General features: G+C 39.0%; 2 protein-coding genes across 3 annotated transcripts in view; both read left to right on the top strand.

The window, feature by feature from the left end:
- The window catches only part of adamts9 (ADAM metallopeptidase with thrombospondin type 1 motif, 9), a gene marked incomplete at its 5' end in the record, with an annotated part of 48,717 nt that extends 44,856 nt beyond the window's left edge, over positions 1 to 3,861 (top strand). Inside the window, 1 exon segment of the mRNA XM_035388596.1 lies at positions 181 to 3,861.
- Positions 3,862 to 5,573: 1,712 nt separating this feature from the next.
- Positions 5,574 to 14,635, top strand: part of prickle2b (prickle homolog 2b) — a 71,395-nt gene continuing 62,333 nt past the window's right edge. Inside the window, exons 1-2 of one of the 2 annotated variants that reach the window (XM_035389486.1) lie at positions 5,574 to 5,664; positions 10,237 to 10,322. Coding sequence is in view for 1 of the 2 variants with exons in the window: in XM_035389482.1 (XP_035245373.1) it covers positions 9,177 to 9,218; positions 10,237 to 10,322 (128 nt within the window). In the remaining variant the exon portion in view is untranslated. Of the gene's footprint in view, positions 5,665 to 9,038; positions 9,219 to 10,236; positions 10,323 to 14,635 lie in introns of those variants that run through there. The other variant, XM_035389482.1, reaches the window with a different exon arrangement.

The following is a 14,635-nucleotide window of genomic DNA, read 5'->3' as shown; positions in this document are numbered from 1 at the left end:
TATTTAATATTGTGTCTGATGAGTATGACATTTTTGTATTTTCCTTCACTATACACAGGTGTTCTCTCCAACAAAATCAGCAATTAAACAACAAAAGTGCAGTTAAATTTTTGATTCCACAAAGTATTATATTGTGTTGTGTGCCTAATGATCTGATCGTTACATGCTTTCTGCTTTCAGATATTTTCAGGTGCTCTACATGTCCTGTGTGGCTTTCTCTGGTGCTTCAAAATGAAGACTTCATTTTGAAACGGCCTATATTCCCCACAATATGTAAATATGTAAATTAGCAGGTTGTAAGTACTGTATATAGCATTTTGTAATTAATAATTTATTATACTCACATTTATTTTTGTATTGTACCATTATTTAAGGGTTGTGCTTTAAAGTGAATACTGCATATGCATACAATTCTTCGCCTTTCCAATGTAAAACTAATGGGGGCTTCCAGAAAACATCACAGACCACATAGACTTTTTCTAAAACCTAAATCACATGATACAATGTTGAGGAAGGGAGATATAATTACTGCATTGGCTGTTGGTTTTGTGTCATATTTTATCCTGTTGTGTTCTGCACTGAGGTTAAAAAAGCAGCTCAGTGTTCTCCCTGGAACTGCGTTCTGCACTGAGGTTAGAGAAGCAACACAGTGTTCCTCCCTGGCTGTGCTGCGTTCTGCACTGAGGTTAGAAAAGCAGCACAGTGTTCCTCCCTGGAACTGCGTTCTGCACTGAGGTTAGAGAAGCAACACAGTGTTCCTCCCTGGCTGTGCTGCGTTCTGCACTGAGGTTAGAAAAGCAGCACAGTGTTCCTCCCTGGAACTGCGTTCTGCACTGAGGTTAGAGAAGCAACACAGTGTTCCTCCCTGGCTGTGCTGCGTTCTGCACTGAGGTTAGAGAAGCAACACAGTGTTCCTCCCTGGAACTGCGTTCTGCACTGAGGTGTTCCTCCCTGGCGCAGTGTTCAACCCTAGCTGCACAGGGGCTCTCCAGAGCAGATGGCGAGGTGGCACTGCAGTTGGGAGAGCAGCGCGGCGTACTGAACCGCAGCGCGCCGATCGTTCGGCGGTGTCGTGGGGCAGGACCGCGGGAGGCGACAGCTGTTCGCGGGCCGGCGTTGCCTGGCGAGACGCCGCCCTGAGATGTGCCAGGGCCCCTTAGCGCACCGGCGCTTTCCGGTCACCGGTCACAGCGTCTCAGGGGCGGCGAGCAGAGGTAGAGCGAGAAAGCGAAGGGAGGGGGCGGAGGAGTGGAGGGGGGGACTCCTCTGCGTGCACAGCCTGGTTCTCAGCACGTGTAGAACCAGGCTGAGGATCAGCGGTTTGTTGTGTCGATCTTTGAATGTGCAGCTCATGCTTGTCTCGAGGATAATGGCACTCCTGTTTGCTTCCTACAATTCATTTTAATAGAATAGCAGTGCATTGTGTGTGCAGAACAAGAATGGAGAGATAATGGTTGTGGAGGATGTGCTTATTTTATTTCTGTAGGCCTGTTGTTACCTGACACTGCAGACAAGGAGCTGGGCAGGAGATTACCACTGTGCCATTTGGACAAATATAAATCAGTGTTACCGCATTGTGGGGTTTGTTTTTGATAAGATGTGGGGTAAAGTGAGATGAAGTGAACAGGCACAGTATTTCACTCACCTATTCAGTGCACAGCAGGTGACTCATCACATTAGTGAGTTCCAATACTCTTTCCTGCAGTCTCTGCAGGTATGTGTATGGGTCAGGTGTGTGAGAGTGTTTGTGCTCTCAGAAGCAGAATAGCAAGCTTGGCTCAAGTTTGTTTTCTAGGTTGTTTTGTTCTCTGAGAAGTCAGTAGCAGGTGAAATGTAGGCCCCCGTTGCCTTTAAAATCAAGGAAATACTTCTAAATATAGCTCTGAAGTTTGCCCTCAAGTGTCTGGACTGCTGATTCCTGCCTTAAATTGGCTGTGTAATAGTTTTACTAAAATGTATTTCTTTGTTTTAAAGTGCACTGAACTACCATTTCAGTATAAGGTTGTTTTTCACAGCTGAATTTTATGGATCTCTTGCAGTGGATCTTAAATAAACTGACCCAGATTCAATGCACTTTATCCTTAAATGTAACTGAAACAAATTTAAGGAAGAGTGAATTTATTTGTTTCACTGTATTTTTCATTAATTTCTGTGAACACAAAACTATTGTTCCATAAACAAATAATGTGAGACCAAAGAATTGCTTCAATCCATTTCTGGTAAAATAAGTTGCAATTTGGAATGTTGCTATGTTGCTATCTTTTGTCTGTTTTGGAGAAGATCTGAGTTTCTGAAGTTTATGCTCTCACTACATGTGAAAATAGCAGGGTACTTTCTGTGTTTTTATCGTTATTTGTAGATTATAATGTGCCTTATTACGTTGAATTATGTTATAAGGAAAATATACGATTATTACCTGTTCAAATATTCAATATTTAAATATTTATACTTACCATTTTGTGTAACTCTTAAATAAAAAGAACAAAATGAAGGCCAAATAATGTTAAACAGAACAGTTTCTAGTCTGTTTACAATGTAAATTCTTATGAAGAAACCTTTTCAAAGATACATTTATTTCATTAGTTATTCTCATATTTCTACTGTTTGATCATATTGCATATTTTAGAATAGTGACGTATATAGCATAGTTTGAAATATTGCCCTCACCTGTGAAGGGAATGACATATTTATGTATTTAATAACTTATTTATCATCTGAGTAATTCACCTCAGTTATACTTTAATTGTATTTTATTAAATTAGCTGATGGTTGATGTTATGGGAGAGACTTCATGTGAAATGAACTCTGGGGAAACATGAGCAAGAAAGAGCCATTGATACATTTGAAGGGATGACATAGTCTCTTTTTAGACTGTGCATTGTAAATATCAGATATAACAGCTGTATATTTTCATGACTGTGTGACATACTGTCTTTTTTTAATTGAGCATATCGGAATGTCGTGCTTTAAAGGGAATATTATATCTAACAATGTAGCATAAATGAAGTTATTTGATTTCTTTTCTGTATTTCTTTAACTGACTATTCAGAATTTAATGCCAAAATTGAAAATGCCAATTCAAATCTAGTTTTCTCAGTTTTACACTCACTGATTTCTTTGGACACTTCAATGCATTCGTTCATGATCTTCTGTATCACTTTAAAATAAGATCTCAGGTGCAGTGGATTATTAGGGAAATGTATGTCTACATATTTATGTAGAAATATTATTGTCCTGTTATATTTTTATATAATTGTCTTTATTGTTTATTCATCCCTTCGACCTTGTGTATTGAGGTACGTGTTGACATTTATTGTATAGGACATTTTTCTTTTTGTTCGTTTTAATGTATGTGAAATATGTATTACATTGATTGTTTGTCCAAAGATTTTTCTACTGAATTTTGATTATGATTTGTTAAAGTTTATTTTCAGGGGTTGGTGACCATGTTCTTGGCCAGCCACATTCCTGCATATTTTCCAAATGAAAGCCTCTGTACAGTAGGCCTATATTGTTTTCATGGGTAATTGTGCTACTGTAATCTAAGAAATGATCTTGTGGTTTGAAGGGCAGTGTGACTAGAACAAGAACAGAACCAGATAATATCTAACTCCCTCTGATGCACAGTACCTTTTGTTTTGTAATGTAAGGTACATGCTGTTTGTAGGAGAGAATGGAATAAGTGTGCTCTCTGACTGCTCAATGAGTCATTGCCTTGTGATGTACTCACCACTGCGTAAAATATTTTGTGTGCTTTTCATTTTATTCTATGTTGATTTTTTGTCATTGCATTATAAAGGCTATGATATTTCTGTATCAAGCAACTTTTACGAAATAAATGTATTTTGCACAATATCCTAATATGTAGTCATTGCCCTTTATATTCCATATTAGAGACCTTCTTTGTGTGACTGTTGTAATTCATTGTTCCATGAATGCCTTCATTATTCATTCACCATTCTCAATCCATGAGTTGGATTAATATATAAGTACAAAACCCATGATGTGCTAAATAAATAAATTACTTTAAAGGTAAAGCAAGGTCAAATGTAAATAATTGTTATACTTGTATTGAGTTAATATTGCATTCATGGCAGTGAAGGGCATGAATTATTATTGGTAGAAGATATTTTTATCCCTACCCTATGCCCATTTTTGGAATATATCTTTGACTGAACTTTAATGAACACCACATAGTTTCTTTGCAACCATACTAAATACAGTTCCCTGGCACTGATATGTCATAAATTCAGTTAAAGTCATTTTAAGACACTTCTGTGTGTTAAGTTTACTTGCCTTAATTGACTTGCCAAATGTCCCTGGTGATATTGCTGAAAGACTTCCTTGGGGCACACATGATTACAATCCAGGCCACTAAAGTTTTTTTTCCTCATTGAAAATATTGCCCCATTGGATATAACCTCATTTTATTACATGTAGTTTTGTAGTAACCATCTTAATGATGACTTATCCCTGATTCAGGCCATAGACATCTTTGATAATATGTATGTTGTCTTCTCACAGAATCGTGTTCATGATCACCATAAGATCTCTCTTTTTCTTTTTGTTATAAAGTTGTCAAGCAAGACACAGATTCTAAACAGATTCTGAGGCTTCTTATTGAAGGTTAAATGCAAGTAAGTTTGAAGACCTTTCTTGCTGTCCCAAAAGTCAACTGGTGCCAAATAGTGTCTGATACCAGCTTCAACGCTAGTGTTTTTACTGATTTTCCAAAAGATGGCACTGTTCCTCAAACACCAATCAGTAGATACTGCGTTATGTTTTGCAGCATTGTTGCTGGGTAGTATTTGAATCCACAATGCAAATGTTTTTATCTTTGTTTTCAGATAAATAAAAAGTTACTCCCTTACTTCTGGATGTTCTGCAACTAGATTTGCTGTAAGACAGTGCCTGTCAGAATCCTGAGCAGGTAGTGTTGCTTAGTGGATTGAGAGTTAGGATTGTCATAGAGGTTGCTGGTTCAAATCCCTGGAGGAGCACTGCACCCTTGAGCAAAATAAGTAAATAAAGCATCCAGCTGTGTAAAATGATAATATGTTAAATGAATGTTGTGTAGGCTCTGTAAATTATTGATGAGGGTGTCTGTTAGGCAAAGAAAAAAATGTAATGCAACAATATTTCATGTAAGGCATGTAAGGGTGATGGTGGAAATGATCACCTTCCTAAAGCAATGCCACTGTCTTCTGTGCTTTGTTTAACACTTGTTAAATGTCACTTAGTAACCAAGTAATTCTTTTTAATGTATGTGTACAATATACACATGCACCTTTTCTTCTCTGTTTGGAATCAATTTAATGCATTTACTGATTTATTTATTTTATAGTCTTCAATGTAATTTAAAGCACTGAGCTGCATATTTAGCTCTATTTGTGGGTCTTTAATGGATCATGTTTGTGTTTCATTGGTGTGTTCTACTTGATTTGATCTCTCTTTCAGGGGGTTGTATGTGTGGGGCTTAAGTCCAAATCTATTCTCACCTGTTCTTGTCACTGGTTACTGTCTCCACGGTTTCCTTTTGTAAACACAATGAGCTTGTGCACATTCTGACAAATGTCTACTCCATACAGGTCCATGCTACCTTGCAATTAATTTATGAAGGGCTTTCGGAAACAGGTTCTTAACAGCGAATAGGAATTATCCAAGGTAGGTATTGTGCTTTAAACTAGTTTTGGTGTGGCTCTTTGTGGTATAAGGTATATAATACGTAGTGTTATTTTTATCTACTTGAAGTAATGCTTCGAATTCCATGAATTATATGATGTTAATTCAAGATAAAAAATACATAGTAATATGATTGTAAAATCCATGTAGTACTGCACAATATCACATTCATTAATATGTTCTTTTACTCGCATCATCACCTAATTAGGTACTAGAAAATATTACGGAATACACTTTATGTTCTCCCCCTGTCTAAAATAGCTAATTCTTCTTGTCCATCGCTTCCAATAAAATTACACAGAATCGTGACGTTCAGCTTACGTCATTCGAGTTTGAATATGGAACAAACTGGACAAACAACGGTTAGTAGCAACTTCTAACATTGCGTTGATCGAACGTGGTATACTAAAATAAATCTATTTTATGTTTGAAACCAGATCTGTATATGTTTAAGTTGTTTGCAGGACATTATGGTGGTGAACAGATGTACAGTAGCGAATGTGTTTGAGTTGACAAGCCGGCAAACATAAATGGTGCGCACTACATTCATGAAAGTGGCGTACTCGCACTTAACAACCGCTACCATGACTAAATACACAGCTAAAACCCGTTAATTGTAAATAATAATATTAATATTAATAATAATAGTGTCCTAGCAGGAACGGGGGTTATGTCCGTTACAGAAGCCTTCTACTGCTCCCTTGACTCTGTTCTAAAAAAAGGTCTTAAAAGAAGATAAAATTCTGCTCCTAGGAGATTTTAATGTGGGAGTGGGCTCAGAACTCTATGGAACAAGGTTTGGCCAACACAGGACTGGTAAAGTTAACAGTATTGGGCTCAGGCTTTTAACGCTTGTTAGTCTCCAGCACAATGTTCCAGCTGAAATACAAGTACAATACATCTTTTCAACACCCCCGCTCTAAGCATTGGTACCTCCTGGTCCACATAATTGTCCATCAGGTGAGTCTCAAGGAGGTGCTGATCATAATGGTCCATGTGTGGTGCTGTCTGCTGGACTGACCATCGCATGATCAGAGTTAAGCTCAGACTGCAGATCCACCCTTCCTATCCTAAACAAGCCCCCAACAAGAGGCTCAACTGTTCTGCCCTAAACTCACAAGACTCAATTAACTGCCTAAGAAATCTTATTGAAAAAATCGTCTCTGCCATCCTCGAAAACCTTGATGTTGAAACTGAGTGGTCACAACTGCGCTTGGCCATTCATAAGGCTGAGATAGCACTTGGTTTTAAACATCAAGATGGTGCTACAGTGGCACAGTGTCAATGCAACGTTTTGAGTTTGGCAAATTGGACTGCCCTTTGACTGTAGGTAGGCACCATTACTTCAAAAGGTAGATGAAGCTTTGATTTATAACTATAATTGTGTGTGTGTGTTGCAATATTCTTTGACCATTTGGCTGTAGGCACAGGCATCTACCTATTACTTCAACAGGTAGAAGGAACTTTGATTCATAATTCTATAATTGTGGTTATCCTTTAAATCCCTCTTTCCCTGAAAGGGTAACCTGAGGTGACAGAATGCAAAAATGTGCCTCTTACTATGGGTGTCGCATTAGCAACAATGTTTTACTGTTCAGAAAAAGTGAAATTACAAATCCATGTATAAACCGTTTTCCAGCCAATGATTGAAACATTTTGCGATGTTGGCAAATGAAGGTGAAGGGACAGAGGGTATTGAACTACATCTAATGAGCTAAAGTGTGCATTTTGTGAACTGGGAGGATAGCTTGGTTGGGATTATACTACAAATGTGTACACACTTACACAGTATATGCTGTTATGTTTATTTTAACATACATACTGAAGCCAGACTGAGAAGCAAGTTACAGACACATGTATACACACACACACATCTACACGAAGACCATCTAACAAAACTTAAAGCAATGACCTCAGCACTTATCAAACCCCCATGAAGCAAAAATAACTGCAACTTTCACCAGTTAATTTCAAATGAACCGAAGGTGGTCTTCATTAGCTATTACTCTCAATAAATTCTCATTCCCTTTTACATTAGGACCATCTTTAAAGCCACAAAACTCCAAGATCAACTGATGACATTTACACCCCCGTTTGACTTTTTTATTCCAATGGGTAATTAAGCAAAGCTTTGCACTCGGTGTTATAACCTCCAGCTTTCTGTGCACTCACAAGCAGGGATGGCCTGTGGTTTTTTTTAGGGAGACTTTAGAGTCCTCCGTGGGGGCCTGCTTACAGAAAGCCTTGTATAGGAGGAATCACAGCTGGACTGTCTGGAACAGTTTTGGAGTTTTGCCACAGGTGTCAGGAACAGTCCGAAGGCCATGGCTTTGTTTAGACAAAGCAAGGGGATTACACAGGCGTACACCGTTCTTTTATTTATTTTTTTTGCCAAAAAACCTTCGCATACATTTCAGCTCATAAGATGTTTTAAGTCCTCCATGACCCTGCTCGTGTCATAGGCTACAGTCATACAAAATCATTTCACATACAATTTGGAGACAGATCAAAGCCTTGTCTGCAGTGCAATGTGCATTTGTATTCCTTAACCATTTTCTGAATGGCAAAATTTGACAAGAATATAAAATTAAAAACAGAAAGGACAGACAGGGAATGACATATTATATTACATAATCTGGCAGTACGTACAATACCATGCCCGGCTGAGGCATAAAACCGAGACCCCAGGCATATCTGGAGACTCAAAGCCTCCATTTGCCAAATCGTTAAAAACAGGCTAGAGTGCATTGAGTCTCTTTGTCAGTGGTGCTTCAAGCCTTTTCCTTCCATGAATGGCAAACACTTGTCGGAGAACCAATTCTGCCTTGCTTCACAGGGAATTGGCATGAGAAAACCCTCTCTGGAAGGCAGAAGTCAACGCTTTGTAAATTAGATGCAGGGTGAAATGAATCACTCCTGACCAAATGTGCTTCTGCAATCAGAACATATCGCTTGACCCTGACAAAACTCATTTGCATGCACGAATATAGAATTAACTGGTAGATTAGGATGTTGAGCAAGCACCCACGAAGAGATTACACAAATTCATTGAAATAATTTGGTTCCACGAATTGCAGTCATGGTTTTAAATCGTGTCGGGAACAACAATCAATGATGGCACATAAAGCTGACAACATTGACATGTACGGCATAGTCTATTTGTAAACCCGAAATGTAAACATGCATTAGCCTACAAAGTGTGAAACATGCCTTGCAATTGGAAGTATGCAGTTTTATAACAAAACATCCACGTTTCTCAGCTCTTAGACCTAATATTCAATTCAGTCGGCTCCCGGTAGGGTGGAGCACGACTCTCCCGTCATTCATTAATGAAACTGGGTAATGGGACAGTGTGTGGGGGTGTGCGTATCTGTGTTTTGTTTGGGGAAACTCGAGAGTCGCGGTGAGGATTTGATAGCGAATGTCCTAGGATATTCTTCCAAGTGTCTCTTTGCATTAGTGATCTCGTTTCACGTTTCTGAAATTAGCCTGACATGTTTACTCGCGGATCAAAGAAAAGACATTCCAGCATATCGGTAAGTAGCAACAACGAGGTGGGATTAATTTGGTTCCATTTAAGCGTTTTATCAGCTACAGCAGTCAGAACGGCATTGTTAACACAACTGAATGAGTTCTTCCACTCCGGCACCGGTGCTCCAGAAACAGCGTAGGCTGTGTTACTATACGTACAGCACTCCTATTTATAACATTTTGAAACATACAGTATCATAGCCTTACATTCTGTCACTCGTTATGTTAGTGAAGTATGATTCGTCTGTCGGACATTTACATTTTTGCTTGAGCAAGTTTAGGCTATGTCACTTCAAAATTGTTTTTTGACCGGTAAATTAAAGCAGAACTTGTTGTGTTCGCTGTGTGCACTGCTATCAATAAAACACTGTTGAGACATTGTAAAAAGCTTTAAGTTTGCGCTTATGGAATGTCCACCTGATCCTTTTACGTAAAATAGACTTGGATTCTGCTAACTAATATTATTGCAGTTTACCTGCCGGAATAGCCTAAATGAGTACATAAACAGTCATTTTTTCATTTTGCACCTTTTTGTGGTTTTATTAACTCAAAGCGTAATAATAATTATGCAAAACTACTTTTGGCCAACTTACACATTGATGATTGATCACACTCATTGTTTCTAACTACACAACAGACCACTCAGCAGAATATAGCTGTGCTGTACACCTATTCCTAAAAAAATAATTTTAAAAACTGTTAATATTAATTATCTAGTTTATGTCCTGAGCAGTTTCCCCCGTTTGAAAAATGTGGCAGGCTTCTTAGAATGACTACTGTAAATGTCAGTTTGTTTCATGTTGCCCAGGCTCTTATAGTGAAAAATAAGCATACCATTTGCTTTCCATGTCTACTGAATTCAAATGAGAGTTCAGTCCCGCTATACATCAGTCTGTATGCATATTCAGTTATGGGTGGTGGGTGGGGTCGGGTGTTAGATTTAGCAGGAAAATCACAATTAAGTATATCTTTGTTTTACTCCTGTGTGATGGTCTTCACTATGCTTTTCCCCCTGTCCCCCAGCTCAATGCCCTGGATGACCCTGAAAGGGGTCAGCCTTGTACTGTGTGTGGTGAACAGTGCCCTGGCTTTGTTCTGCACAAATGGAGGTATGGCGTATATGCTCTCATAACAGACTGTTTGCATGTATGTACCATGCTCCTTGGTGATCAGTTATGACATCTTTATGAGGTATAAAGGTTAAAACCTTTCAATAGTCCAATGGGGTTATAAGTGGAATGGGGAAGGCATTGTAGCCTAGCTGTCGGATCATGTTTAAGATCATTGTCTGTAATTAATGGTATTTATGGTGCATGCGGAGGGTTTCATGCATGCTACATGAAGGATTTAATCAGAATTTTAATCCAATGATTTTAGATAGAAATAGAAGCATAGCCTAAAGTGCTAAAATGTACTTTTCAGTGCTGTTTTGTGGAGTGATTATTGTAAATAAATCATAGTACTGCATGCATGTGTGTTTTAAAGAGCTTTGCAGCACAGGGAACATTTTACCTGCTCACTTGCTTTCACAATATAACATTATTTACTGTTCATTTAAAAGTGCACCACTTATCTCTGCAGTTCAAAGTGGCAGTGGCCATATTGAAGTGGTTTAAACCTGCCTTCATGCTTGCTTCAACCTCATGCATTTAAACTGTTTGCATGTGGAAGCAAACTGAATTGGAAGTGATTCTATGCTCTTGGAGTTATTTGTTGTCACATGGAATCGGAATACCTTGCCATCATTTGTAATGTTTCCATTGTTTCAAATAATATAACAATAAGGCAAAGGCTCCCCTAGTATCATTATGCTTAGCCAACATCTTTAATTGTGGATTTTCTGTGTGTTTTTGAATTTTTCATTTGTACAGCTTGATATGTATTGGAGCAATTCACTTTAAACACTTTGCTCAGGGGTATGATACCTGGGTTTCTCCAGTAAGTCAAAGTTGAGACTTTTTGGCTATACAGCCGTTAACTTCTGCCTCACTCAACCTCTGTGGCACACTGCATGGTTGTATTTTAGTATTCTCTTCTACCCGACCTGTGCATATTTGTTTGTGAAGACAGAAGCCTGTCCTTGGGCTACAGAATCTACAGGGATCTTAAAGGGGTGAAATTCAAGGGGTTGCATGCTTTCATTTATTGCGGACTGTTACCGGGCAATGGTTGCCCCAGGAATGTCCTTAATTGCATGTCTTTGTAGTGCAACTATAAATGTGAACCTTCACCAACAATTGCCAGCAGATGTTTCTTGCTTTGTCTAAGCAACTTGGTGCTTTATTTTCATATGACGCATATGATGCACTTACACAGCTTTTAACGTCAATACACTCTCAGGATTTTTCTATAGTGTTCTTCCTTTGAAAATTACAAAATGCTTATCGCAGATAAAGAAACGAATTTTCCATATTGGCATTGATATAATGTCTGTCTGTGGTTTAATCTCATACACGATTTGAATATAAATAATTTGGTGACTCAAAACCACAGATGTGTATAATTAAACAAAATGAAAAAAGTAATCATTGTAATTACTGAAATTATCACGCTGGCATTCATTAGTGTGTGTGTGCATGCGTGCATGTGTGTATCTCTTTCTATTTATCTATATATATGTATGCGTAATTGAACACAATTCATTTTCACAACACGTTTATTTCTTATGCTGAGTGCAAACACTGTCTTCTACCCCCTAGTGTTTGCATGCTGTAGTTATCTGTAGAGTTAGAACTGAAGAGCTGAGGGAAAGTGCAGCCTTTCTGCTGTGGTGAACTCAGAGAAAGTAAATAAATTAGAGTAAAAGGCTCTGGGCAAGCGCTGGGACCTACATTCCCTACACTTTTAACATTTTGTAGATCTCAGAAATTCTCTGAAATATTCATGATTTCTCTAAACATTCAGTAGCCACTGCGGATTTCAGACAGAGTAGACTCTAGATGCTTCCTGTCATGGGCTTTAAAGAGATGGTCTTTGGAGATTCTGTTCTAGGGCTTTGCTCACTCATCATAACAGTTAAAAGACTTCCTCTTATACCTGTGGATGCAGAACCCTCTCATCTACTGAACTTTAAACATGATTCATTGATGAAGGTATTGCACATGTGAAATATCCAGAAATATATAAGTATGTTTAACCATTGTTGATATTACATTCAGGCTGATTGTGGTTTTACATTTTATACATTTTTAAGTTGTTCTAAGTGAAGGTATTGCCCATATGAAATATCCCTGTGATATATGTACATTTGTTTAATATTAGATTCAGGCTCCTGGTTGTGTTTTTTTTTTGGTACATTTTATACATTTATACATTTGAATGTCATTTATAGGAATGTGACTTTTGTGTCTGCTTTTGTGACAAGAATATGTGACAAGAACAATAAGTAGAACAGGCAGGACTAGAAAAAAAACACTTGAGTAGAGTTAGCGAACTCAACCTGCTCTCTGAATTATTTATGGTTGCCGTTGGCTTGATTGATTTTCATTGTGCTAATGAGGCTCATTACAGACCCTATTAACATCAGTGCTGCAAGAGTTTGCTATCTGATCCTGCAGATCGCATGACCCACTTATGCTCAGCAACTCCTTGGATTGCTTGCTCAGTATTACACTGTATTCTCGATGATGCGCTCAAGTGGTGATGATGCCCGAATTTTGAAGTATTTATGTGTTAACTACCATAGGCTGAGATGTGAATGGCACATTTTCAGCTTGTTTTTAACATGCTCGCACTTCTCATTTCCTTAGACTGCTACTCTCTCTCTCCAGCTTTATGACTTGAGGAGTGATGTTATTCTTAGTGTGGATGCAGACAAAGCTCCCTGTGTGCATATCCCTACTGAAACCCTAGCTGGATTAAAAAAAAGAGTTTGGGGGAGGGGGGGTGGGATGGTGAGTTCAGTCAGAATTCGGCCCAAAGAAGGGGAAAGGAGAATTGTAGTCTGTCCTCGCAGTAACCCGATTGGATCTGCATGACACTGGTTGGGCTGCTATTCAGCTTGTTAACAAGCCACGGCATTAAATAAAACTGTCAGGATGATTTGGCATATCAATGGCCTTTTAAAAGTTCTTTTTTGCCTCGGAAGGAGAAGAGCCAGGGAAGAAAGGGGGTGAAACACGGTGGCTATTGTCACACAAAGGGTAGGGGAATTTACTGCTGGGCTTTACACTATTAGCATAGAGACACAAGCCCAAAGACTGTAACAGGATGGGGTAACAGGTCCCTGTATCTTCCATCTGTAAAGGCAGCAACTTCTACACAAAATGTTGGAAATATATTAGTTAAAAAAGCTCATTTGTTTCATGCCTAAAGGCGAAACCTAATACGTTTAATGCAGAGTTATTTTTCACAGTTTTGTCTGACTCTGGGCTTGGGGGGGGAAAGAACGAAAGTTGGGCTTGGTTGTTGTACAAGTTGCTTGAATTGGGCGGTAATCTATATGACCGTACAGGGCATAAGGTGTTAAGTGCCTGTGTCCTCAAACAGAGTGGTAATTCATCGCTGTCTTTGATTCCCAGACTTTGCTAACCCCTGCTGTGGCCAGTTCTCTGAGGGTAAGAGGGAGAATTGGATTTTTGGGGGGAGCGCGGGGGCTTCAGCGATGGAGGTCATGGAGACGGAAGGTGATCCCCAGGTTTTCATTCAGTTTGCTGAGGCGAGCTGGGTGCTGGGAGAGTAGGGGCGTTGTGTGATGGATGACTTGTTCAAAACCAAGAGGGGAACGGTCAACCTGCCTGTGGACTTTGACGAAAATGTTGGCATTCTCTATGCAGCCACTGTGTTAAGGACAGACTCTTCCAGATGACTCCTCTGTTCTTCCGAAATCCAGTCTACTGCTCTCACCGAGCCCTTAAATTTAAAACTTTCACCCAGAATAGACCTCACTTTACTTCCTCAAGGATTGTGGTTTTTTGTACTTTATGTTGGTGTGCTTGGTCTCTGGGAAACATGCTAATACATTTTGTAAAATAATAAATGAATCCAGACAGTTATTACGCTTGTGTTATACTTCTGCAGCAGCAGATGTCTTGAGGTAGAATGCTTGAGGTAAAACACAAACATGTATTACTGTACGGTTGCACTAATTATTATGGGAATGGCTAATGCGAACATGTGGGAAGGAGCGTTCTGTGATTCGGTTAGCAAACATTGATGTAATGGCGTGTAGCTTTAAGGGGAATGTAACGAGCAGAGGCTGTGCTGCCCGTTAGCCTTATTGTGTGGGTCTCTCTTTCATTCATCTGCCCACCTGAGGTGGAAACTCATTTAAACTGTACATGTGGCGTGCCCTTTCCCACCTGACATGTGCTCCTTGCATAATCAGAATTTCAACCAGCTATTGAAAAGCATTCTGCTTATTTTTCTGTTAGAGAGGAGGAGTCATTTGAAACACCTTTGCAGTGAGGTTGCTCACCTGTTT

The sequence above is a fragment of the Anguilla anguilla genome, chromosome 13 (assembly GCF_013347855.1).
Source record: "Anguilla anguilla isolate fAngAng1 chromosome 13, fAngAng1.pri, whole genome shotgun sequence".
Lineage (NCBI taxonomy): Eukaryota > Metazoa > Chordata > Actinopteri > Anguilliformes > Anguillidae > Anguilla > Anguilla anguilla.
The sequence above is the reverse complement of the archived record's forward strand: the minus strand, read 5'-3'. Positions and strand labels throughout refer to the sequence as shown.